This window comes from Solea senegalensis, linkage group LG11, assembly GCF_019176455.1.
Source record: "Solea senegalensis isolate Sse05_10M linkage group LG11, IFAPA_SoseM_1, whole genome shotgun sequence".
NCBI classification, from domain to species: Eukaryota; Metazoa; Chordata; class Actinopteri; order Pleuronectiformes; family Soleidae; genus Solea; species Solea senegalensis.
The window spans coordinates 17,655,929-17,683,881 of NC_058031.1; the positions used below are offsets into that span (position 1 = coordinate 17,655,929).

The 27,953-nt window shown below is 39.0% G+C and overlaps 2 protein-coding genes across 4 annotated transcripts in view; both read left to right on the forward strand.

Moving 5' to 3' along the window:
* mgll (monoglyceride lipase) overlaps positions 1-5,406 on the forward strand; it is a 33,598-nt gene extending 28,192 nt beyond the window's left edge. For all 3 annotated transcript variants that reach the window (XM_044038219.1, XM_044038220.1, XM_044038218.1), the window contains one exon: positions 824-5,406. In XM_044038219.1, coding sequence (XP_043894154.1) covers positions 824-934 — 111 coding nt within the window. In that variant the 3' untranslated portion in view covers positions 935-5,406. The remainder of the gene's footprint in view (positions 1-823) is intronic.
* A 3,573-nt stretch (positions 5,407-8,979) lies between these two features.
* Positions 8,980-27,953, forward strand: part of prkar2aa (protein kinase, cAMP-dependent, regulatory, type II, alpha A) — a 37,056-nt gene continuing 18,082 nt past the window's right edge. Inside the window, exons 1-2 of the mRNA XM_044037259.1 lie at positions 8,980-9,636; positions 10,711-10,984. Of these exons, the coding sequence (XP_043893194.1) occupies positions 10,744-10,984 (241 nt within the window). The 5' untranslated portion in view covers positions 8,980-9,636; positions 10,711-10,743. The remainder of the gene's footprint in view (positions 9,637-10,710; positions 10,985-27,953) is intronic.

A 27,953-nucleotide genomic window follows, 5' to 3' on the forward strand; every position in this document is an offset into this window, starting at 1 on the left:
AATATGACAATTTACTTATGACACTTTTCCACTTACTCGACTCGCCTCGCCTCAACTCGCCTCGGCACGGCACAGTTATTATGCTTTTCCATTAGTGATAGTACCTGGTACTTCTACCTGCTCAGACGAGGTTCCAAGCGAGCTGAGTCGAAACTATGCATGACATCGTCAGACCGCCGGCCACTGATCGGTCAGAGTGCTGTCACAGAAAGACTCATGAGCGTGATGTCTGACACAAGAATCAAAGCAAACAGTGCAGAACTGTGACTTAACAATCCTGAAAACGTGCGTTAATCTCCAACATTTAGCATGGAAATGTCTAAAATCTCAATATTTAACAGAGGAGCCTGGTGTATTTAGCGACAGCACTGCTGAAAGCTGCCACTGTATGTAAGTCCAGTGACTGTGTCAGAGAGAGTCTGTGCTCCGGTCATGCAGGAAGTACTGAACTAATCTTTTTAATTAACTGACTTAATTAACGATTCAGTTACACTAAAAACAACTGCTTTACAAGTCACTATTTGTGTGTGTCAAGTATAAAACCAAGTCACGGCAGATTCATGCAGTCGTGCTGTGATGACTCTGCCCACGCTGAGGAGGTACTGTATTGTAATGAAAAACCAACCAAACCGTGTAGAGGTGAGGTGCGGCGAGGTGGTTCCACGCAGTGGAAAAGTGTCCTACATATAGCACCTTTAAAGTATTTATTTCCCTAGTCTGCACTTCAAGAGAACATGATTTACACTGTCTATTTGGTGCATACGTACAAAGTTGACTCTTTCTCTGTCTCTCTCTCTCTTATTGCTTGTAACTATCTTCTCAGATCTATGAAGGAGCGTACCATGCCCTCCACCACGACCTCCCAGAGGTGGCCCAGTCTGTGCTGAAGGAGGTGACCATCTGGATCACAGAGCATCTCCCGCAACGCTTTTAAAATTGTAAACTTTTACATTGGGGCTTTTAAACAGTCCTGAATTCCTCAGTATACAAAAATGTAGGCTACTGACGGCAATCTCTGGGCATATAGTTGAAATTAGAGATTGCCAACCCCCTCTGTGTAGACTACCTGTCAATCAGCCCACTGATTTAAAGTGGATCATGGGTCCCGGAAACCACTTCGTGTTGTAGATACTCGGCAGCGGTGTCAGTTTGCCTGCAAAACTTACAACTATTAATCTCAGCATGGGGGATTTTTTTTTTTTTTCCGCCATTTCATCATCTCCATGATCGTTCCTTTCATTATCTCCAGAGCAGTAGTGTGCAGACAATTAAGGGTGCAAGGCTTACTTACACATGTATTTATTTAAATGAGCATACACTCAGGCAGATGTTTAATAAGCCTATTCAACAATCTTCTAAAAATGACTGCAACTGAAATGCAATTGGACATTTTCACACACCTTTTGATTGAGAATTGATGCTGTAGGCCATGTCAAAAAGTAAACATCTAAAATTAGAAAAGTAAATTAATAAAGATGTATTTTTTAAAAAGGGCCCTTTACTTGGTCAGAGGGCAAAGGGGACAGGGGCTTAAGCACCACCTGGGTTCCATCTGTGCACATGCTTGCTCCATGGTGAAGTGATGTTTAAGCTACTGTTCAAAGTGCAATAATGAGGATTTATTTTGAACGTTGTTCCCTTTTGTTCATCCTGCATCTACAGACAGATTAGCGGGCAGGATCAAGGTTAGGATTAACCCTCTGGTGGAGGTTAATTACTTGATAAAAAAAAAAGCTTCTCCTGCTGCAACACTATCTTCCGAGTGTCAGTCATAGACAATATCAGTATAGTAGAAGAGACTTAAATCTCAAACTTTCTTCAGTTTAAAGGTCCAGTGTGTAAGCCTTAGGGACATCTAGTGGTGAGACCATTGACTGGAACAAATGGAAGACATTTCCACTCACCCATACCTTTTCCAAGCTCATCAGGGAACTACAGTAGCCTTCACATGCCAGAGTGGACGTGTCACGTTTACTTAGATGGTGCATACAAAGGCTTTTACTAACAACATTTTTTTTTTTTGAACACTGCCAATAAACCCTCCCAAATTGTACACACTGGACCTTTAATAACCTAAAAAACCAGTGGCATTGTCCAAATAATACTATTCAATTTGCACATTGTGTGTGCAACAAAAATATTCCGTTCTTTTGACGTCACACAAAGTGAGGAGAACTTCCCCCACCACCTTGACTGAATGACCAGAGGACACAATGGGCTTCTTGAGGATTTTCTTAATTGAGTGGAGACACACTAAACTAAGTTAAGCTGTTTAGTGTCTTCATCTCTGCAGGTGGGAGTTAGCGGGAGAAAGCGAAGGTCAAGAGGCCACAGCTTTTTTTTTTTTTTCTCTCTCTGTGGCATGTAACCTTTTAGGTCACCATTGACCTCACTGTTCAGGGTTGAGAGCGTGACTCCATTAATCTCAGGCTGCAGACTGCAGCACAGCTGGGACACAAGAGGGCTCAACGTTCCTCACATAGCATCTGTCTCTTGGTGGACACTTTTAACCAATTCACTTCCACATAATAAGGCTGATTGACCATGTGTGTGAGTGTGTGTCTCAGAGCAGCACCACAGTCGTCTTTTGTTTTGTCAAAAAGGATGTTCGAGAGAATAGATTACAAAAGAGGAGGAAGTGGAAACATTTGGCTTTGAAATGCCCTTGAGTACTGCACCTAAACACCACAGCAGCCCAGTGCACATACTCCATATGTTACGTATTATTTTATCGGGTTTGAAAAAAATTATACTGCGCCAGTGACACCCTTGGGTTAATGTGTTTTTATTTTTTTTTTTTAAAGTTGTCAGAGAGTATAATGAGAAAACGTACACGTTCTCATAATAATTAAATCTAGTAATAAGACCTTTCAATCTCACCTGCAGTAAGAGTGTTGAAGCTACATTAAACCCTGGCTTCAAACAAAACGCAGCAATAATATCACAGTAACCTATATTTCTTTTTGGTTGTTGTCCGTTATAAGCTATACAGACACACACTGAGCTTTATCTAGTCAGGATGACCGCTGTAACGTCTATTTATCAAGTATGACAGACTTTCAGCAGCTCAAGTCAAGAGTTTCAAAGTTTGTCCAAAGCCAACGTCAAACACGAAAAAGGGATAAAACATTTCTTTTTTATCTGTGGCAATTTATGACACCGGATGTTCTAACTATGTGTGTCCTATAGAAAATACATCCAGTGTCCGATTCAGGGGAACACATTTAACTGTCACACTCGTGTTTTAGGTTTTTATCACTCTGAGTTCAAAGGGACTCATGTAGAGAGTGAAGGGGGAGGCACAGTATCCACGGTGACCATTCCGCTCTGTAACCATGACAGCTAACTGGCATCGAAGGACAATTTTTTAAAATTCCATCTTATATGTGTCGTAACCAGGGTGATCACGCTAAGACCTTTTTTTTTTAGTTGCTGTTGTGAGCAGTACTCTTTGTTCTGTCCATCTCAGAGGCCCTTGTTCTACAACAGAGCTTACACTGTCAGCCACCCACACTGTCCCTAGTGGCCAATTATCAGAACTGCAACAGCTCAAATTTTGTTTGCCTGTCAGGTTCCTGGTTCTTCAGGACTTGAGCGCCCACTAGTCGAAGAGGGGACACATCACTTAACCCCCGCCACTGACTCAGCTCAGTAAGCCAAGTTTACAGTTTAAATGAATAGCAGCACATTCACAGATGATGAAAGGAACATATGAGGACGTAAGCTCCCTCTTCTCCTTTTTCTCGGGCATTACAAGACATTTTGACAGATCAGGTCATGCTGCCATTGGTGCAGTACCCGCACTGAGAGTCACAGACACTTCAAGCACAATCTACGCCTGATTGTACTGCGGCACGGCACGGCACGGCACGGCACAGCACACATAAATGCTACACAATCCCAGGTGTATTCATCTATCTAATAGCACCTCTGCTGCACTGCAGGCTTTAACCTGGCAGGAGCCTACAGAACAGAATATTTCAAAGGTCCCACCTGTCAGACTGCACAAGTGCATATTACTTCCATGGTTCGTGCTGGGGGTGGTGGAGATGGAGTGAGAGGAGATTGGAGAGAAAGACAAGAGGGAGGCCTTCAGTAACCATGGTAGCAGCCCCCCCCCAATGCAAAATTAACCTGTGAAAACCGTGTATATTTGTTAACGGTGCAGGATGAACAGCAGACGCTGCTGCTGCTGCTCTTGCTCTTGCTCTTCTTTCAGAGCTGGTTGTTCATTTGCTCCTCTCAGGATTTTGCTTTTGTGTGAGCGTTGAGATGAACAGCATCTGCTCACTGTACAAACAATACAACGTGCAGACACTCAACTGAATTCAAATGAGACCAGTTTCCGCTGTTTGCCATGAGCACACTCTATTTCCAATCAGGCAAAGAAGCATTTCTTTCAGATTTTTAAGGCTACATTTTTCGTTTCTAATAACTTTATTATTATTATGAAGTACTTTTGCCGACATAGATTCCTTGTCCTGTGGTTGGGGAAGTCGTAGGAAATTAGGAGGCCACCTGTTCACTTTATTTCATCTTGTGAAGCCATGTAGCCCTCTGCATGACTATATGTTTTCCTATTGGCATGAATATTCACACTTCATTTGTGTGCATGTTTGTCACATGGAGTGAGAGCCATGTGCAAATGCAGTGCTCTTTAATGTGTTTTGTTTTTTAGGACAGAAGGGCCTTTTTTTTGATGTGTGTTTTGTAATTTTGACTTTATGACTGTTTCTAAATAGGGTCAGTATATATGACGCAGGACTATGGGTCACAGACCAGAGATTGAAGTGCACTGGAAAGCTTCATTGCAGATGATCACATGAGTGATGTCGGTGGTCACATGATCGGCAAGAATTGGAATTTAAGTCCTCTCTTAAGTGCTATAAATAAATGTATTAATTAAAAACATGAATTCATTCAAAATGACCTACACTAAAGACTGAAATGGTTTAATTGCATTTTCGAAACAACCCCTAATTCAAACCTTGCTCTTTTTTTGTTGACTTTGTAATTACTGGTCTGTTTTATTACTGAACATTATTATAAGACACTGTACAATAGCATAGCATTCCTAAAAACACTTGATGGAACTATAAAGGTCTTTTATTTATCTTGTCGAAAGGGTGTATAGGAATTATTTTAAGTATAGGCTACTGTGGCACTTTTTATACCATAAACCAGATGCGTGTGTCGTTTTTACTGTTGTTCAGCCACATGAAGATTCATAACACTTTTTTAAAAAGAAAACTGGTTTCAGCTTGTACTCGCGTATGATCGGGAATCCCACAAATTAATGACTATGTTTCTGATTATGGTTTTGCAGAGAAAGATATTTTACTACTGTTTGTTTAAAGTCTCATTGCAGTTTGTCAGTGAACAATAAATGTTGGGGAAAAAAAATAACAGATGCTATTGAAATGGTTTTTTTGTTGTTTTTAACAAACATGGTGTTATTTCTACAATTGTGTTGTACTTTCCCAGTAATTTGACTTAGAATTAAATAGATATGACTTCCAGTTGTATCTCTTTGAGTTTCTGATAAGCTTCTGCTAAAAACAGTTTGATCAAAATACAGATTATTTCTGAAAACTAAATGGCAAGTATTCAGGTTGTCTCCTGAAAGCAGCTCAATGAGAAAATGCCACGGATTCATTTCATTCAAATTAAAATCCACATTGTTGTGAAAAAAAAATGAAACGCATGTTTGTCTTTTGTGTTGTTTGTGCCTTATTATTGTGACGGATGAGTGTATTTGTGTTTGTACTTTAGTACTTTTTCTGAACACTGACCTTGCCCTGGACCAGTAGTTCTCATGGAGACTGAAACCTGGTTCTAATGAGGCGGAAGTTTAGGACTAAGATTTTAGTTGTGGTTAAAGTAATTAATTAATTAAATTGATTTTCTGGCTTAAATACAAACAAAAAGTTATTTGTTGTTGTGCAGGAACACAAAATGTTCCTTAAATGTGGATGTTTTTTATCCTACAGTATTTTCCCTCAATGTAGATATGTATTTTTATGGGTCACGACTGTGTTGAATGAAAGGCTGCATTCTTCCCTTGTCCTTACTTGTACATGCTTTGATACGTGTAGACTTTTTTTTGGAGGGGCTGCATTTCCAACTTTCTGAGTCAATCCAGATGTGATGAAGAGGCATAAATTGAATGAAATCGATGGGCAATCAATGAACATTTTTAGAACCCTTCAAAAAAATTCACTTTTCAAGGTTGAAGCCAGAGTTCTAAGGCAAGTGAGAGAAAAATACTTTTTGTTTTTGTTGCTTGTCCAGATCTCTGTCTTGGTCGTGTCTATTTTAAACCAGATGTGGAGGGAAAACTCAGCCATGTGATGTAAAACCTTGACAGATGGATAGTGACATTTTGAGAACATCGATGCTCATCCCAGCAAAACATACAGTACAAAAGTGATGGAGCAGGGTGCTTCTTTTTTCTCAGCACACCATTGAATCATAGAACAATAACATCACACATGAGATGAGAGTTGGTGTTTTCAGGCAGCATCACATTCTTGAGTCTTCCTTGTAAAATAATGTGTGTTTTTATATATACATTTTACTTAATACTAAATAATAATTGATTGAAATGGTCTTGTGCTGATCAAGTGGCTCAAATCAAACTCACAGCTTTTTGCTAAAAACTCTCCTAGTGACATAATAATGTATACAACATATATAATAGTGGATATACTGTACTTCTGAGTCACTATTAGGCCGAACTACTTATTAGAAAGTTCAGTTTTTGTCAATAATCTCTTGCAAAATAAACAATATACAATATGACTGTTTAAATGTGTTTGCATTCAGTTTATTGTTGAAATGTAACATTTCAGAAAACACAACAATAAGGTAAGATCACTGTGTTAAGAATTCTCCAACTTCTATGTGCAGATGAAAGCAAGTTCTATCTGCAATATATAGACAACCTGTTTGTTTTAATATAAAGTCATTCAATCATATGATTGTAAGTGGCGTGCATTTATTTATTTATTTTGGTTCTGTCTGGTTTTTGTTGTGTTTCATGCAGAACAGAGAGAGCACCAGTACAGGAAATGTGGCAGCCCATGGCCAAGAGGAGCAAAATTGGGCTTGTAATGAGAAGGTTGCTGGTCCAGTATGTTCACTACTTGTGTGTAATAAGGGTTAAATGCAGAGGACACATTTACTATCAATAATTGGTGTGTTTGCAAAAATGACTAAAAATAAAAATAACAGTTACACTCATGATTCAATCATTCTTGTCGTTGGGCTTGTTGCTACGCTGTATGCGGCCAGTAGATGGCGATGTTGCTTCACAGAAATCATTGAAGACACTGGTTTCGATGACTGTAGTGCTATAGCACTTTCCAGATCCCAGCACACACACACACACACAGGAAAGCCAGGATTGTATAAAATCTAATCTCAATCCCATACTACAAAGGCCAGTCAGTGGGGTCCTGTTCTCATGAAAAAGGTACAAAGTTTACTCATTTAACCCATTTGAACTATTGCAGTAATATTTGTTGCAGCAATATCACTCGTAAAATCAAATATGTGATTAACATATTTACTGTGTATGGAATGTCATAGTCAATTTAACACATGCATATTAGTTTAAAATCATTAAAAGTCCTGAAGAGCTGCCTTTTTGGCTCCCTACATTGCAAAGTAATTGCACAAATGAGAGAATATTTAGAATGAAATGCAACAGGGTTTTAAACATGCTGTAAACTACAGTGCTCCAAATTATGTTTGTTTTTTCCCCCTTAGTAAATCTGTCTCCTCTCCTCCTCCTCATGCATCATTGTGTCAAGAACTGTCTCGGGTGGAGACTGTTGGAGAGGGTGGTTAATTAAACATGCACAGTACACACATAGTGTACATCCACATATTTTTCACTCTCGCTCTCTCGCTCTCTGGGAATGTAGGCTATCAGTTCTCCTTTGTCCTTGACACATTTTTAGCATTTGCTAGAATCACACTGTAGTCAGTCTCAAAGGAGGATGGAACTTGGTGACAAGGAAAGGCCACTTTACATTTGGATTATTTTCTCATGTTCAATAAGGTTCTCACTGCCACTTGTTTGTGTTCCTGTGAGTCCAGGAACTTGTTCCACAATGAAACGTGTTCCCGTGGGGCATATACTGACACAAGTCTTATTATTGCAGGCTGATTTACATACAGTACATACAGCAGTGATTATTCATGACAAGGGAGAAGCTTGATTACATTACGTTTAATCCACTATCCTCTGACATGTGACATTCTAATTTATCACAACAATATATGTTGTTTATTTTTAGCAGGTTGTGTGCATATTATTAAGTTTAGACTTCAATCTGTGACAAGAAATCCAATTTTTTTCTGAAGTGTCTTCTTCCAGCAGAGGGAGCCACAAGGTCTGTTTTCCTGTGTTTGGTGGATTTACAGACCTCGACCAGCAGCCAATCAGATATCGGTTGGAGGAATTTAATCTGGGCTCGCTGTGACCATGGCAACGGCTTTACCTCTGTGACAGCGCTAGAATGGAAATGAAAGCAAAAGAGATGCTCCACGGGCTGTGATAGTGCTTTGCAAATCTCTACATCCACCCTTAGTGAGTCTGTTACACTTCATCTGTTTTTTTTTCCGACCTTATACTGTAAAGTAAACAAGAGCTAGGTGATGGAAGTCGAAACAAATGTTATAATGCACTGATGCATCATGTACAATAATAAAACATTTACTACAAATCGTGGCTGTTGGCAATTTCGCACATTTTTAGGGGATATGAAGTTGACAAGGCCACTTCGGTGGGTGTGGTCCGTCTTTGGCTGCACTAATAAGGCTTGTGTCCCCGTACCCGTCTTTATTTGCATAACCACATCCAATTGGCTGAGATATTCTAAACTTCTACTTTGATTGGCCAACGTATCTATCAATCAATGTTAAGCGCTTTCAGCTCAATGACCACACCTCCATATGCTTGTCAGTACCAGTGGCTCGTTCGTGCGTAACCAAGTGTGGGGTGTCTCCTCAGAAGGGAGGAAACGTGTTTCAAAGATAATTTTACAGGCTACTCTTGATTTAATTAACTTGTTACTAAAATACCATAAAATAGGCGTTTACAGTCCGTACTTCTGGCTGTTCTACACCAGTGGTGTGCCACTGAGTGGTCAACGCCGGAGTCAGCGTCTGTCACCTTGCAGCAGCTGGATTACTTGTGTTCTGATGAGAGGGGGAGCCGCGAGACACTTGCTAAACGACAACAGGCAGTTGCTATCTAGTACTTAGCTAATTAGCCTGTCAGCTAGCCTGCTCTCCCCACAGCCTCAGCAAGTCCCACCCTCCCTCGCCGAGTGCGCGGACGTCGTAGAGGCTGCAGCGTTGAAGTCGAGTGTTTATTCCCTCCCCTTGTCAACTTATTCACCATCGTTGTACAGCTGGGTGACTGGAAAAACGAGTAGTCTACGCGTTAGCTAACTGCCGCTAACGTACATTTGTCGGCTTTACGTTGTACCAATGTATTGTGTGGAGGGATACGGTTGGTATACTGGCAAATAGACTGGCTTGAAAGAAACGACGAAGTAAGGGATAACAAGGAAGACACCGAGAAGGAGGGGACTGGCTAATTTAGCCGGGGAGACAGAACCGCACGTAAGTGACACACTGTTAAAATTCTTAAATTAGCTTATCACGCGACTTACCGGTGCTGTGCAGCTAACTATGGTTGCATGTCAACGTTTATCCGTGGCTTAGCCCCTGCAGCCAATGCGAACGCACTCAACACACAGTAAGTTAACGGGTAATGCATCCTTGAAGGTGGCACACAAGCTAGCGAGATAGCCACTGTCGTGTGGGCTTAAATTAGATTGCTCTGGACTCGCACCCTGGTGATTATTTATTAGAAAACTTTCACCCAGATCTGTAAGCTATGTCGAGTTCTCGGGTCATCTGTCTAAGATCGACAAGCTCCGTAAAGCAGCTAGACGACACGATTCTTAGCCAATTAGCTGCTTAGCTAGCTAGATTCAACCGGCCACCCACTTAAGTTGACAGCTCAGTTTCTGACGATGGTAAGCAGTAATGTTATTGACACTACAAATGGATGCAACGTACTATCCATCCAACCCACAGAAAGCTGTCAGGCTCATATCTGCTGTGTGCACTTGTGGTGTCGGTGCGTTCATTGGTTCAACATTAGATAAAGTAGCCGCACAGAGACACTGTCACATCGGTACTTGATAAAGGGCACTACATTTCCCTGCTCACACTGTAAATACAGCCATCGGGACTGGCAAATGTGTCACTTAGTTATTTTGGGTCGCCAGATAAAGTTGCAAACATTTCCAGCGATTTATTAACATGCATACAATTATATTAAATATATAAAATTTTATTCGTTGAACATTTATCGCTTGAAAATAGCTAATACCGTCGAGATGTTACTTATATACTTATATAAGTCAGGCATCATTATTGCTAGAATTTAGTAGCCTATTTTTTCCATTTTATAAAACATAATGGTTAAAAAAACGCTTCACACACAGTTGCATCTCTGTTAGTATTGAAAGCTTTCGTCAGTCAGGTCACACACTGTGTACACTCCAGTACTGGCAAAGGAAAGGTCAGAGTCAAACTTTGAGAGTTTCAAATAGGCAGTTCATATTCACATCATAACACAGGAATGACTCTGTACCTAAGCAGTTCTCTCTCTCCTTCAACTGATAGATTGCAAACACTGCTGCCAAGCCACACACAGCCATGAGTATTGAGATACCAGTGGGGTTGACAGAACTGCTGCAGGGCTACACTGTGGAGGTGCTTCGACAAAGGCCGTCGGACCTGGTGGATTTTGCAGTACAATACTTCACCCGTTTGCGGGACACCAGAAATCAGGATGGGGCTGGTGGCAAGACGGGGAAAGGAGTGATGTTTGATGGGGAGCCAATGCAAACAGAGTCTAATGGAGATGATGATGAAGACGATGATTCTGACTTTGAACGTAAGTAGCTGTTTGATTGTCATGATTATCTGCTGTTGTGTTGGACATTTTTTGTCTTTGTGTGTGATACTTGAAAGAATAAGAGTCGGTTCATATGTGTGCGTGCTTAGTGTAGCAAGGGTGTTACATGGGAATGAAAGAATGTGAAATCGCATCCTGAAACTTGTCACTATGTTGTCAGAGTATGTATCATCTCTTCACCAGAGACAGATTTTGGTGTGTGTGATAGATACAAATTTGCATACTCACATTTGTGCTAAAAATCCCACTGAGCAGGGAGTTTATTAAAGCAGCATTTATCATTTAATCTAAGGCTACATCCATACTATACGTTTCCTTTGAAAACAATCTAGATGGGCATTTCAGCTCTGTGTCCGAGGTAATCTGTATTCATACTAACACACCTGAAACCATATCTACTGACCAATCAGGTAGACTGCATACATACTTTAACAGTATGTCCTCTGGGGAAAAAAAATCATGATGAAACCTGTGTCTGTTTTTCATAGACTGCACAACATAACTTTCAATCCATACAGTCAGTGTTTCGTTCAGCAGAGGCATCAGTTCTGTGTTTGACTGACAGAAGTGGCTTCACTGATCAGCTCTCATGCACTACTGAAAACAGCATGCTTCTATAGTTGATGTTGCAGAGTCCCATCATGCAACAAATGGAATTAAAACAATGTAATTTTGTTTGGAAGCTGCGCTTTTCAACTTCATAGACATTTTGTACTAGAGGTGGATCACTGGCATAAAGTGCACTCTATATGAGCATAGAAGACGGAGCGATGGGAACCAACCAGGCAACTGATTTAGCTTGTGTAGTGATCACATCAGGCACAGAATCTGTGTACTAGCTTAAATGTCATGTTTATTTATATTATTTTATTGTGATTTTCTTTTTTAATTCTTTATTTTTGGACTGCATTGATTGCAGTGCATAAACACTTGTATACAAAGCATGCAACTGAGTCATGTGACATCTGGAGCTTTATATCACATTAAAGTGTTCTGGTGCCTGGAGCTGTTACCTTGTGAATGGGGAGTTTTAAAGTATAGGGTTCACTTGATTAGTTGTTTTATTGTAATGTGGCAATGTCTTTATTGATAAGCATAATCCAATCCATTTTAAGTAATAATTATGAGTTCACTGTATGTCTCCTGTCATTGTTTTTGGCAGATACTAAAGCTCTGGTTAGTTTCTAAATACTAAGACATCATTTTATGTTTTGGAATACATCTGGCTTGTTTCTTGGGAATTAAGTAGTACTTTTTGTTCTGGTTTTACGCTTAATTGGTTTCAGGTGAACCATATTCGTCATGACCGATACACCTATATTAATCTCAGCTAGGGCTCATCTCCGTTTGAGTTTTTCTTCTAATAATTAAAACAAGCTCTCTTTCAGCTTCTTAAATATGATTACTTTCTAAACAGGATGAGGTTTGTGAAACATAAATATTATTTAACGATTTCTGACATTTTATGTACCACATAACTGACCACATAACTGATGATATATATAATAACCCTGAGGGTTGACAGAAGATCGTTCAGGGTAGATGGTGATTACAGTTTCTGTTTCTATCCTCTCACAAGTGATATTTGGCTCCCATCAAACAGCTGTGACCTCAGCTGAGTGAGCTGTGTGTGCTCTATGCGTGCATGTTTTTGGCAGCACGTGTACCTACCTGCGTGCTTGTGAAAGCAAGCAGTTATGCTGTGAATGATTTCATATCATTCAAACTCAAGCCCATTTCCAGCATAAAGCATATTCTTCCTTGTACATTTTGTTTAGTGATCACTTGGGTATTTTTATGCTTAATCAGAGGTGGCAATAAAAGGCAGAGAGGTGTTATTGTTGTAACTTTTGCCCAGATGCTGTAGGTCACACACACATGACATCCATGACATTAGATTATCCAGTCAGGCTCATTTAGACTGTCCTGAGGCATTTGTTTGTGATGGGAAGAACATAGGCCTGTGTCAAAGACATCATGTGCTCCTAGCTGACTACTGTTGTAGCCTAGAGGTATAAAGTGTACTGGAATGACAACAGAAGCTCCAAAGCTTATGCAGAAAATACTAAAATAACTTATACTTAGGATTGTAGAACAGACATGGATATTCTTGTTATTTCCGTCTGTGACATATAACCAGTGTTTTCATCTGTTCTGTATGTTTACTATGCTGATCAGAACATGATACATTCATAGTGATTGGGTCACAAATGGCGAATACTGTATGCTATTCATTTGAAGATTTTTGGATATTCCCCATCCCCGCTCACGCAGAAACACTACAATATTATGTTTTTTTTACTCTAACTATTAGTTACATGAGATTGATAACTCATCTTTGATGCCTCTGCTGCTGCTACATTCGGCTGAGCGTACAGCTACATTGACAAGTGAGTTTGTAGATTTGTTCTTTCTCATCCATGGTGTAGAACGAAAATACTACCACACGCTGTTTTTCAGATGCTTTGGTGATTTTCCACTCTTAAGGACGGTTTAGTTCGCTTGTGACCGCTATTGTCACAGAAAAAGTTTAGGTTAAGAAGTTTACCTCAGTTCTCAGAACAACATTAACATGGATTACAATAGATGTAAGGCAGAGCTTAGCTCACTGTTCAATTTAGTTCAAACTGTTAAATGGGCCTTTAGGCTGTATATTTTGAACTCAAAGTTTGTGTTTTTTAGCAAATTTCATTTTTTTTTTAAAAAAAGCACCACACCTCATGCTGTTCAATATTTTATAAAACCTTTCATAACTTTAAAGTAGAAGGTCTTCAGACTGTACTGAGCAAATCCAAGTCGGTGTGATAATTCCTTGAGGTGGAGTTCTCAAAAATTCAAGGCAAAGGGAGCTCTCTGTTACTCTCTCAGCAAGATATTACAAATTTACCACTGTTAATTCAGGAAAAGGTGAAACGCCTGTTGTGTAACATAAATACAATCAGTGCCTGTAGTATGTGAAATGTCTTACAGATTTGTTTTCTGTTATCAGGCTACTTAGTTTTGAGGATTCACTAATTTGCGCACAACCATTTGTTGCATTTGTTACTGTGTATTGAGTGTAGCGGCTAAACTCTTAAAATGTAAATTAACCAGATAACTACTTGTGTATTTCCAAAACATGGCATTCTACTTTACATGCCTTGTTTCCCTGACTCTTGCAGCCTAAATCCACAGTCGGATCACCACACAAGGCTAAGCTGCTCAACAAAAGCAAACATTGTGTTCAGTACAAACTGTTGTACCTGCATCTAATCTGGTTGTGATAGACAAAAGATTTTTAAGTAACCCTTTCAGTGTCGAGGCTAAACTTCTTTAAGTCAGGCATGCTCCCCCCTGAGGACCACCCTACAAAATTTTATATATGGTGGTCCTCGGGGGGAGCATGTCTGACTTAAAGCCTCGACACAGAAAGGGTTACTTAATTTTTTTGGGACCCCATCATATATTTCACGTGGAACAATCTTACTGAAAATGGGTGTTTCATATTACAATTGACTGAAATGGAAATAATTTACACAGCGTGTCATGAAATTTTTAATGGATAGATTTGAAACCTTTTCACCCATTTGAAAACTAACCCAAGAAAGATTTGACGGACTGAAAATCAGCTCATATGTTTTGCTGACCAGTTAACTGAGACTAAAGCATTTCTGCTGCCAAGACTAATAACTGAGGCTCACCTGAGGCTCACCTGTTGTCTTTCAATGATTATTTGGTCAGGGAATCCAAATGAACTGTGTGGACTTCTGTTTTACTTAGTTCGACTGTAAATAGGAGTGATGAGATCAGGCTTTAATTAAAAAAGTGACATTTTTTCCCATTTAGAGCTTGTTTGTGGAGTGTCCTTATAAGAGAAATGGAGAATAAATAGATGCTTTTCACTGAAATGAGTGGGGCTTTTTATAATAAAAGATGCATCAAGGGATAGATGAGTCCCAGGGATGATAATAGAGATGAATTAGAAGGAAGGCAGCAGGGCTAAAGCCAAAGATAAATTAAAATGTGATTGATAAAAAAAAGCCTGAAATAGGGAAAAGGCCTGGACAACACTTGATGGCAGAGTCACGTGTGCTCCAACACGTGATGGCTTCATGTGGCCTGGTCAAAGCAGTTTTTTCGACAGATGAGTAAGACATTTCAACTAGCATTTATGTGTTCAAAAAATCTGACATTTAGTTCAGTGTTATCGTCTCTCTGAAGGAGTGAGTCAGTATTTTCAAAATCCTTTCTGTGTGTTGTTTTTGAGCATTTTAAACCACCTGTAGAGATCTTGGTAAGACTCATAATATCAACAAAAGTGTTTTTGTTGTGGAAACCCATTAAACCAGATGGTTATCCAGATGGTCAGTGTTCATTGTGGATGAAAATTATTTTGTTGACGTTAAACACAAGTCCAGTGTTAAATGAATTCAAGCAAAATTAACCATGTCCTTGGAAACAGTCATGATATACAAATTGTATGGTAGAAATGTTACATGTGCTTACAGATGTGTCATCTACTCAAATCTTTTAAGGGCCCACTCAGAGCCCAAAGTCTGAGTCCATGCAGACTGTGTGTACTAACAAGTTCATGTCTACAATAACAGATACTGTGTTTGTTGCTTGTTTTTAAAACCTTCAACTTAATGATGCTTTCACAATATCTGTGAAATTCTCTTTCTGTCTCCTCCCTTGGCATGTTAACTGCTCCTCATTAGTGTTCTTTTTTATTTGTTGCCTTCTGTCCTGCCTTTCACCCCTAATGTTATTTTTCTCGCCTGTTTCTGTATTTTCCTTTACCTCTGATACAGTAGTGGTTAAAGTAAGGCTCTATGTTTGGTATATGGAGAAGCTCATGATGAAGGGCAGGGACACGTTTTGTATTTCACTTTCATCAGTACCATTTATTCCTTCTCTGTTCTGATTTTATTGTACTCTACTCTAATCCACATTAGCATTGTTAAGTTCTTTACTCTGGAGGTTTGGTTTGTGGCATTTTCCTGGTTGTTGAGAATGATAAATTGACATTCCTTTGACTCCCAATGTGCTGAAGATTACTGTAGTAATCGGAGCTGAGATGTCTGTATTAATTATCATGCTTGCGTGTGTCTGTGGGTATGCTCTAGGTATTTCCTATGTTGTAGGGATCTTAATCCCAAGTCCCCACAAGTAAATCACTTAACTTCAGGAGGTCAATGTAATGTCCTCTGAAGATGTGGAGAAGACATGCATATTTTCAGCAAAATAATATATTTTGTGTACAATATGAATACATACAATCAAACTAATTTCATTACATTATGCAATTCTGAATACATTTGTATGTCTGTATAGGTATGTGTCGGTGGCTGGTCTTCGCGTAGTGTTGTGCAACAGGTGACCTGATTAGCAGGCTACAGTGTGTTTCCAGTGTGCATATAGCCTGCAGACAAATCTAATACTGCCTGGTTTACCTACAGTGCTAAATGGAAAAGCCTTCAGACGGCTTATACGACTCATCTGTCTATTCTGTTTGTATTTAGCACTAACAGAAAATGTGTGTGACCCTCTTTTCCTTTTTTTCTTCCTCTGTTTACCAAAGCACCAGTATGCTTTGCACCTGTCTGTTTCTCTACCCGTTGTTCATCCTCTGTTTGTCTTTTGTTTTTACAATTCCCTTGAAATTCAGTCTGCTGGTTTGACAATTGTGAGACTCTGCACAGAGGAAGCAAGGCACTCTCGTTTTGACTTCCTGATCAATTTCGATAAAAGCTGAGAAATGGGTCTCAGGCTCTCGGACCCCTCTGTGTATCTTATCCATAAACTCAAACTATCATGTATTGATCCCGATTGCATTACCTCATGTCGCATGTATTTCAAAGATTCTCTGTGCATGTTATGAGTCACATCTTTAAAACCGTATAAAATAAAATGCTTACTTTAACATCTTGTTACCTTTTATCTGATCTCCATGTAGGGACATGTCTGTGTATCCGTTGTGACTTTTTTGTGGTTAATGAAATCAATAGATACAGAGAAGCATATTCATTTGTATGTAATTATGATTCCATCAGGCCGTCGGGTCTTCTTTTGTAAGTGTACTGAGAGACAGTGGAGGAAATGGGAAAAAAAACAAAAGTACATACAAACCTCTGTGCTTATGAAAGAACAGAATGAATTGGGCAGAAAAATAACAAAAAAGCTTGAGGCAAATCATGAGAGATAGGCTGCTCGGCTATGGCAGAACAGACTTTGGTACCACCTAGTTTTGCACTTTGGTGCTTCCTCATTCTCTCTCTTTTAGCCGTCTTTATTGGCAGTGCAGAAAACGAGGAAATGAAGGGTGTGGCAGTGCTTTAGCAGTGGCTGTATGTCTTCCTCTAATGCTCCTGTTTGGAGTTCACATGCCTCTTTGCTCCAGTAAACACACACTCTTGTGCTCATGATGATTCCAACTGAGTTTGTAGTTCTTATTTTGTTTTATTTGTTTAGGTAGAACCTTATCTCCACATGCTTATAATACTTATTTCATTTGTAGTTGTGCAACTTTGATGTTAATGTGTTTATACAAGTTTAGCTTCTGCACAATTGGGTAATATTAAAAAACGGGGATATTCATGGTTTTGGATGAGGAGAGAGTTGGGCTAAAATTGTGTCCAACTCTCGACAATGAGGAGAAAACAGACCTTATAGTTCTCTGTAACTACATTTCACCATATTGGTTGTATCTAACAATGACTGATGGTGTTAATGTGACGCTTTTGCAATACTAGCAGTAGAATTGTGCCCATGCTTTAATGTTTTCTCTGGAGAAAAGAATAGAGGGTTAGAATGACATGGAATATGAGCAAATATGAGGGAGAGGAAATGCAAAAAAAAGAGTGAGGAGGAGGAATAGATAACCACTCGTGGATGTAGGAAACAGTCAGCATTCAGTATGTCTCCACATAGCAAGGGCTGTAAAAGTTTGAGATCAGTCCACAGGAGTACTTATTAATATAAATGTGTTTCTTCTTGTTTGGCCTACAATCTGATGACGTCACGTATAGTATCGCCTCAGCTCGCTTAGAACCCCACCAGAGCTGGTGCTAAAATATCGCGAATGGAAAAAGCAAAAAGAGAAATGTTGTGCCGGGACCATGTAGTCGAAAATCAGCATAATGTAATGCTAGTTCAGTATTAACCAATTTAAAATGGAACTATTTGTGATATTTATTTTACATGTCATTCCAGGAAATACTAAACAGAGAACCAGAAAATGCTCAAGAGACCATACATCCACCCACACTAAAATCCAGATCATTATCTATAACTGCACCAAATTTAAACTGTCCGTAGACATTTGCACTTTATATATATTTCATTTTTGTATAATATTCTCTGCATAATAATAATAAACAAAAACATGCCACTGTATCTCAGTGTTAAAGAAAGTGGGGAAAATGCTTCTGTTTCAACGGTTGGTGGGTTCCTCCTTGGCCTGTTCCCCACCCTCCCACAAAGTTTCCCATCTGTTTCATTAGTTTCTGCACAGTCCTGCTGATATTTGGACTGACAAACAAACAAATGGCACCAAGAGCATAACCAGCTTGGTGGAAGGAAGAGTTCCATTTAGTTGCATACATTTCAGGGTTCTGGTATTGTACATCCTGACTCTCTGTCACTGTATACCCATAGAGTCATAATGTTATCAGTAACACCTGTACTTTTCATATGATGGCATGTCAAAATGTGTGCTGTGAAAAAAAGCCTCTGATACTTCACTCTCATTTTGAGGCACCACAGATCTGTCAGTGTAGCTGCTTTACAACACATGTCAAAGACATTCATCAATCTATACGTTTTATTCTCTACAAACCACTTGTGAAATGTGTGTCCATTTTACAAGTGATTTCTCTTATTTCAAGTCTGGCATCTTAAAATATCATCTCCTTGCTGAAACCACTGTAATAAATGGTATGTAATATATACAGTTCCCTGTAGTATATTCACCAGTCCACCTGTCAGGTTGTCATTTTGTATAATTCATCGCTCTTTATCCAGTTTCTTCGCAATCTCTGCTGTCATTTCCACAACCAGTGGTCTCACTTGCTATTCCTTTGTGGGTATTGATGTACCGGCCTATCTCATTAGACAAGATGGCTTAGAGGAAGAAGGGTTTATTAGGGTGGTTTAACAGACCCATCTTTGCCACGATAAGAAGGAAAGAATTAACGGGACGGAGAAGTGAGGTGAAAAAGAAAGAAAATGTTAATGGGAGAAAAGATTGAAGGAGAGAGAAAGTATTGGGTTAGAACCTACATTAAACACCTGCCAAATGCAGTTTAATATTGATTTGGGCCACTGAGTTTGTCTGCCCTTTCAATCACTTCAGCAAACAGGGTGCAGATGTAATTTAAGGGTATTCTGAAACTATTTGCATCTTTGAATATTTAAATCTTTCATAACCTGCACTGATATCCACCTGTTTACTTAGAGCCAGGTAAAGGGAGTTTGTCAAACAACCAGCCATATCACCCCATCCAGCTGTGGTCATCCATGGCCTCAAGTGTTTGCAAAACACCACAAGGTGCAGGATCTTTGGGTAAAGACAAAAGTATAGTATTGTAGGGTTAATTAAATATTATAGGACTACATCAATTAAAGGATTAATAGTTGTTTATTAAATGAGTCACCAAGTATTTTGATTACAGCCTCATTAGATTGAGTGAGTTTTTTTTTAGAAAAGTTCTAAATAGAAAGTTCTCTGATTTAAACTTCTGTCATGTTATCAATCAACACTAATGTAACACAAATTTTCCACCGAACAAATAATCAAATGATCTTGAAAATAATCAACATATGAGTGACTTAGTTATTTATATATTACCTCAATACATTGATATTGTTTGACCTCACCTCAGACTATTAGGACAAATTAATGTTTATGTATGCTTATGATCATGGAGAGTGAACAACAGTGTTTCCAGACTTCAGCCAGTATGTGTTTTTAGAAAGGGATGATGGTTGGTTTCCTGCCAAATTGGCTCTTAGAGTAGACAGCTGAACAGACAAAAGAGCAGCATGTAGCTGGTGGTTGTATCACACCATGTCTCAGACATCATTCTGACTCGTGAACTGAACGGTAGAGCACACGTGAAAATGGATTGTATTTTATAAATGCTGCACCATATCGACAGTTTCTTTGTTGCCTGGACATAAGATGGGTGCTTGTTTCCACACAATTCATTCATACACATGGTTTAGGTTGTTTGAAAGAGCATTGAACCGAACATCCTGCTTAGCATTTACACACAGAAAATCATGACTGAAAACAAAGTCCAGCTGGAGGCTGTACATTTTTCATTTAATATTGTATCATGTATGTATCATGTGGCTTGTGACAGGGTTCTCCACAGGGCTCTAAACAGTCAGTTAATCTCCTGAAACTACAAATCTTTTTAATAGCTACCTTGCAGTGAAGACGCTAGAAAAGTTGTTGAAGAAAAAGATTACTATATTGGCACGTCTATAGTAACCATTTTTATTGGCCTTGAATTTGCCATCAGCCTCAGCCTCGGTTGTTGATGATAGTGACAGTGATTCGCCCTGGCCTTGCCAAAGCATGACCCTGATAAAGAAAGTCTGGAGGACACTGGTAGTTCACAGCCCTCCTCTCAAACAAGTATCTTATCAGTGTATTTGCATGGCCTTTCATATCTCGCTGTCTTTGTATTGCAGTTCTGATAATGTGTGTTTGTGCAACTCTCTTATTTATTTTTTCAAGTTCTTTAAAGGGCAGCTGCACTGTTTACCATCTGTCACAGAAAAATAATGTTGTCATTGGACAGAGAGGTTGGATTGACCTTCCTTCCTGTTACCTTCCATACCAACTGTTACTAGACTTGGGTAACTGGTGAAACATCTAATGTTTTTGTTGAATGTCTTTTCTCCCTGCTGTCAGATTCAAAATAACTACATTCTTCATTTACATGGCATAAAAAGTAGTGCCCACAAGCTATTAGTCAGATGGTAATGCGTTCAATGACCTCAGTCTAAACAACCATTTTTTTTTTACTGTAAATGGTCACGTAATTGGAGACCAGATCGGCTGTGTTTACTGTACACCCCAGTGATTTGATGAGAGTACGACATACCATCCTGCTCACAGACTGGCCATTGATGTTTTTCCACAGTTTAACATTTACCCACGATACTTTGTTGTATTTAAGTATCGTGGGAAGTCAAAATTAATAAACTGATTGTCATCCTAAGGATATAAAAACATATTGCTTTTCTTGTCATTTGGCAGGCTCACACTTTAGACCCAGATGTTTAGATATTAGTCAGTACTACATTATGTTTTGAAAATGGCATTTTCATTTAAAATCAATCACCATCCAGATCAGTATTTCAGCTTAGTATCAGAAGTAATCTGCATCTGTACGAGCTCATCTTAAAATGCTTATCACCTGACCATTCAGATACACTGTGCTGTAGTATACTCAGAAAAAAACCTTTGCTAAATATACATATAATTACGTATAATAAATACCTGCTGCAAACCATAAACACAGTAACTGTTGCTAAAGCTGGAAATGTTCCACTAAGATGACAAGTGTCGACTGTATCTTTAATATTAGATTCTACTGCAGCTAGCCTTACTCATTTGTAGTGCACCCAAAGGTGTCTGCAGTGTTTCCCAGTTATTACCCAGACTTTGGTGGCCAAACGCAGTCCAATGTGTCCCGACCCGTTTTTGTAATTGTCTCAATAATTTTCACTTCTCATAAAGCATCAGAGATCTCAATACATTTAATTGTAGAGCTGTGTGCTGTGCTCTTAGACTTACTGTTGACTGTGTCCATCAGTGGGCAAATTACGTTATTGATATGTCTAGCAGTGTCATAACTTATTTTTTGAGCATAGTTAATGTAGTGTGCAGTTAGTAAATTCAAAGCACTGTCTTCAGCCAAGCTGAGTTACTTCTACATAGTTAGTTACTCATTGTTTATACCCTCCTTGAAGTGATGTACAGTGTGTATGTGTGTTCTTGTATTCATTACCTTTTCTGGCATAAACATTGACCTTGTGAGGACCAGTATTCATGAAGACCCAAAACCTGTTGACTTGTTTTTAGGTTAAGTTTAGGGTTAGGCATTGATGGCTAAGTGCTCTGTTTAGGCTGTCCAGTTGAATGGATGTCATTGCAGCGTCCCACAAAAAATAGCTGTGCAAACCTGTGTGTTTGTTTGACAGAATCTGTTTTAACCATGTATAAAATCACTAATTCAAATAGTCATTGTAACAGTATTGAAGCAAAGACATTGATAAATATAAGAGATAGCTGGTCAAGTCTGACTTAAAGGGTTAATTGGAATCAGCAAACCTGATGACACTGGGAAAGGGTTAACGGCAATGTAGCTATAAGCAGGAGAGGGCTATATCCTTTTAAGGGCCTAAGTCTTGTGGAAAGTTGAGCGAGAGAGGGAAACGGAGAGGGGGAGATGTGAGACACAGGGAATGAGAGTGAGACAGATATTGGGCAAAGGGGAGAACAAGAAGACAGTTTTGTGGGAGGCAAATAGAGAAAGTTAGATAATGGGAAAGGTAAAGAGAGTGACGAGGGAGTTGCATGGTGGGAAACAAGGGCTGGAATAGTGCAGAGCGTGAGAATAATAATGAAGAGAGGAAACTCGATGACATGGTAGAGGGGAGGCATAGGCTACAAGGGCTGATTAGAGAGACCACATTCTTTGGCAAGGACAGAGAAAGAAAAAATTGGATTTGCTGAAAAAATTAATATATACAACAAAACTATATACAGTTGTTATAGCTAAGAAAATGCAAACATAAAACTGTACAGGAAGAGGGACAAATAAAGAGTAGACAAGGGAGCCCTACTACTACTACTACTACTACTACTACTACGAGGCAAAGCAAAGCACTTGTTGAGAGAGAAAAACTGCACGATGGAGGAAAATATAAAGACAGACGAGGTCAAAAGTGTGTCATAAAACGGTCAATTGGAGAGACACGTTATTTGAGTCGCTGTTGGATACCTGCTATTAATCTGTCACAGAGACAGCTTAAAGTGTTTTTGTGGGCATGCCATTGTGTATTTTGGTATATGTGGGTATATGTAAAGTTCAGATATTATTTACAGTATATCCTTGTTAAGATATAGTCTCCCGAGTTTGATGATGTTGTGAAAACTTTGTATCTCAGTTTCCAACTAGTGTAATAAATTGTAATAAACTTTATTAAACACCTTCTCACTTCCATAAATCATAGAGCTGGGAAACTCTTGATTGTAACAGGAAGACTGGTAATTTAACTTATATGTACTGTATGTCACACTCGTGTCTTATGCTTCATGGATATGCTTGTGTGTCCTTCAGTGAAAGAGAGATCTTTGTTTGAAAGCACACAACAGGAAGTCTAAGGTATAACCCTGTAACCTTGTAACATGTAAACCAATTCTAAAACTTGACACTACCAGTTCATCTTGTTAGCCTTCTATGCTTAACCGATGTGTGTAATTATGGGAGACAAATTGCACTTCGGTGTCCTGAATAGGGTTGGTATCCTTTGTTTTTTTCCAATAGGTGTTTAACTAATAAAATGCTGCTGGTGCTGAAACAGTACCTGAATAGGTATATTTTAACTACAACACAAATGTCAACAATTTTAAATGGTGACTGTTTTTTATTTATTTTTTAAGCAAATGTGAACTTAAAATGGGATAATAGCCTATATTAACCCCTTAACAAAATAATGAATTAATGTTGTGGATCACGGTCTTGCAAATAAATTCTGCAAAGGTGCTTATGTTAAAAGGTTGTATTCATTCCCCAGGAGTGTGTGAGTGTGTGAGTGTGTGAGTGTGTGAGTGTGTGAGTGTGTGTGTGTGTGTGTGTGTTAGTTACACTGCCTTTATCCACTCAGTACATCGAACAACATTGCTTTTACTTTTCACAAGGTTTCTTCCCTCTGCCCTTATATACTGTTTGGACAGTGAAAACCTTATGGAGGATAGAGTGAGAGAGCATGATCTATTTGAAGAAAACACTAAGTTAGAGAGGCCTTGTGTTATTATTAGAAGTACAAATTAAATTTCTTTAATTATGAAACTGAGGTGGGACAAATTTAATGTGGCGGGACACCACAGTATTGATAATTATCTGAAAACACTGGTCCTTTATTCCTCAGCTGATTGTCATATGATACAAACCGTTGCGGGCATGAAACAGCCAATACTAATCATACACATAAAAGAGAAATCCAGTGCAAAACTCATTGATGTTATTTAAAATAGTCTTGGACTATCCAGCATTTTGAGTGTGGGCTCAGCTCACTTTGTAAGGCCCCAATTTGCCTAAGGCAATAATTGACATGTTGTTTGACTGTGATTATTTGTGTTTGGTGTGACGCATGGTAACCAGCAGACCTAGTACGTCAGTAGCCTTAATACCTGCCTTGCACTACATATTTTGCCAAGGTGATTTAAGAGATGTCACCAGGTTTATTATCTGTCTGTTCTCTCTCCACTGCGTTTGCTAAAAATGAATCTATCAAATGAACATGAACCCTTTTTTCATGTGAACCATCTGCAATCTTCACACAGCATACAGTATGTAACTGTGAATAACATGTCTTTGATTTGGTTTTTGTATTGGACTTGTACTGAAGCTATAGAACCTTGAGTTAGTGCTGCTTAGATCAGCATTTCATTACACATTCACCCCTGATATACAGACAACCCACATCTTCTCTGGAAAACACAGGAGTATGGTTGTCTGTTGTCTGTTCCTGTGTGTAGGTCTGGGAAGAGAAGAAACCAAGTAAAAGAACATTTAAGGACATTTTAAAAAGATAATAGATAACAGATTATGATGAGGGAAAATGGTATTTACTTGGCAGAAGGTTCAGTGTTGTCATCAGTTTGCTGGAAATGCAAAAAAGTATAAATGAGCAACAATTGCAGTATTCACTAATAATTTATATGCTGTTTTAAAGGGCTTAAAAGTTTTATCTTGCCTTTTTCAACATTCAGCTACTTGTATATATCCAATAATATTCATATAATAACACATTGCTACAGAATCTTTTCTCCTCTGTGATAATGAGCTACATGTGTGCATTCTGAAGACATTATTCTGAAGGGATTTCTTTGTATACGTGGGTGTGTAGGAGGATACTGGAGCCGATGATGTGCTTTACTGTGTCAGCTTTCTAGTTGGAATTGTGCATGCATTGTTTTTGTGTGTGTGAGAGAGGGAGGATGCTTGTGTTATTATTGTTTTTATTATTATTTGTTTGCTCTATCGGCTGTACTGAGAGTCCAAGTGCAGGATTGAACTGTTACGTGTGCATGAGGGTGCATGCCAGCAGAGGCTGAGAATGACTTCCGAGGCTGCAAGCTCTGTGGGAGAGGCAACACGTGAGAGAAGCTCTCTGCTCCACATCTGACCTTGTTGTTATCAATCATGCCTTGAGAGAGGAGTAGGAGAAGGGGGAGAGAGGAAGAGGAATAAGCAGAGATGAGAGAGGCTGGAGAGAAAGCAGGAAAAAGATGGAGAGACAGAGTGGGAGGATAGAAGAAGAACAGATGGTGGGGGCTGTTGCTGAGGAAGAGAAGGAAAAATGGGGAGGGCACTGTAGGTGAGGGAAGAGAATGGAGAGTAGATGAGATAGCGAGGGAGTTTTCTGTAACTAGGGATGTAAATCTCTAGGCACCTCAATCCCATTTGATTTTGATGGAGAGGGCCATGATACACTTAGAAAACATTGTTTATGCATTTTCAATTATAGAACCCTAACCTTAATATTTGACTTATTATATTTAACTTATTTCTTTCCCTGAACTTCTATGAACTGTTTGAACAGATTGTCCTTAAATTACCTGGACACTGTTATTTCTTACAAATGTACCTATTCATCAACAGATCAGAGTACAGCTGAGTTGTTTCTATCAAATGATATATACTGTCTAAATGAGTTATTCCTACAGGGACATCTACGGTATGTTTGCATTACAATTTAACGTTGATGGTTAGAGTTAGAAGGAAGGCTTTGTTTATTGCATTTAATACAACAAATAAATACTTGGGTACTATTCATAGTTAACGTGACTATTTGCATCCATTGCGACATCACTATTTTATTCTGCCAAATAGATTTAATACTCCAAATGTAGGTTGACTTTCTGCCAAAGTGGCTAACACCACAGACAGATCTATCCTTTTAAACGCCAACATTGTCTTTTTTTTGTTCCAGTAAAAGAGTGGAAAACTAGGAGGTGTGAGCAGCAGCAGGTGGACAGACAAATAACAGACCTGTCCAAATTGACTCTAATTGGCCTAGTTTTCCTTGAAAGCCCCCGCTTAAAAGTCAGTGCTTCCCTCCTGTAATGTTGACATGAATGTTAATTTAATTGTCACTAACTGTCACCGAAAATATCTTTTAATCTTCATTTTTTGTCTTGGCAGTAGAGGTGGGCAAGATATGTAGTCAAAGATAATATTGTGATTGTCGTTTCAAAGATATGCACATTGATATTGTCGAGTATTTATACGACTTTGCAAAAACTGATGAAACACTGAAACGCCACACATTCCAGGAGGATTCAGTCACATGACCTTTTGTTAGCATCGTCCCTGCCACACAGGTTAGCTCAGTGTGGTTATGCTAATTGGGAGAAAACATGGAGATCCCAGCCCCTGCAACTGAGTCTTTGTAATAGTTTTATTATTTGCTCTTGCTTGTGTGCTGCACAATTTACTTTACAGTAGAACATCTGAGAGTCCAATATTTTTACACTGTAGTTCATTTATTAGTCTTAAGTTTAAAGAAAGTAGTTGTTTTCCTGGAAACATTGATGATGATAATGTGTAACTTAAACAATAAAAGAAAAATCGTCAAATTTCCCAAAAATATCAAGAAATTATATTTTGCCCATGTGATTACTTTGCAATCAAAGTTTGTCACATTCATTCTTTCCTCCGGCTGATATATTGATGGACTGTGCAGACAGAAAGTCACACACTGAGCATGGCTATAAGAGAAATCAATGGAAAACACCTTATTCACTTATTCACTCAGTGGGCTCTTCCTTCTCTCTCTCTTCTCTCTTTTTCTCTCCCTCTCTCCACCCCCCATTGCTACATTGATGATCTCTCTCATTTGTGTTGGTTTCTCCACGTTTTTTTTTTGAATAATCGGTTATCACATGCTTAAGTCACTCTTATCCTTTTATTTGCCTCTTTCTTTATATACATTATACTCAAAACACATCTCTAACCACTTGTCTTTCTCTTTATCTTTTTGGCCCCTTTTATCTTTAATTTACAGTAGCATACTACTCGTCACTTTCATGACATTTTTTCTCACTTTTGTTTTGGTCACTGTTCTTGTCCATTTCATTTTTCTTTGCAATAAATCTCGCTCTTATCACCCGCCCTTCTTAATTTTCTCTTCCCTCTGTCTTGCTCCATCTGTTAATGCCATTCTGGCAGTATGTGTGAGTATAGGGATGGATTAGAAAAGGCGGGATGATCTGCCACTTGGTGCAAGCTGGATAGATGAGAGAGGGGAGTGGAGAGGGGGGGTGAGGGGAGTGGGTGTTGTTATGGCAATGAGATCTTCTTTGTGTTAGGTTGCCAAGGCAACTTCAGGCGAACACTTGATACAGCCACCATCACCTACACCCCCCAGCCACATGACTATAGGGAGAGCACTTCACAGATTGCTCACTCAGACTTACGCACCCACACACACAGAACACTTAGTAGCACATGTGCACACATTTTTAGTATGACCACCTGCTCTTAACAGCAAGGCGGCATTTTGCGTGACTTATGGCGACAATGGATAATTAATTTATCAGAAGATCATTGTTGGTCAGGTCGTTATTTTCTGATTTTGCCTGAAAATGTCCCCCAAAACAAGTTCACTTGTTTGTTGTGCTCTTGACTTTTATTCCCCCTCAAACAAGGTTTATAAAAATGTT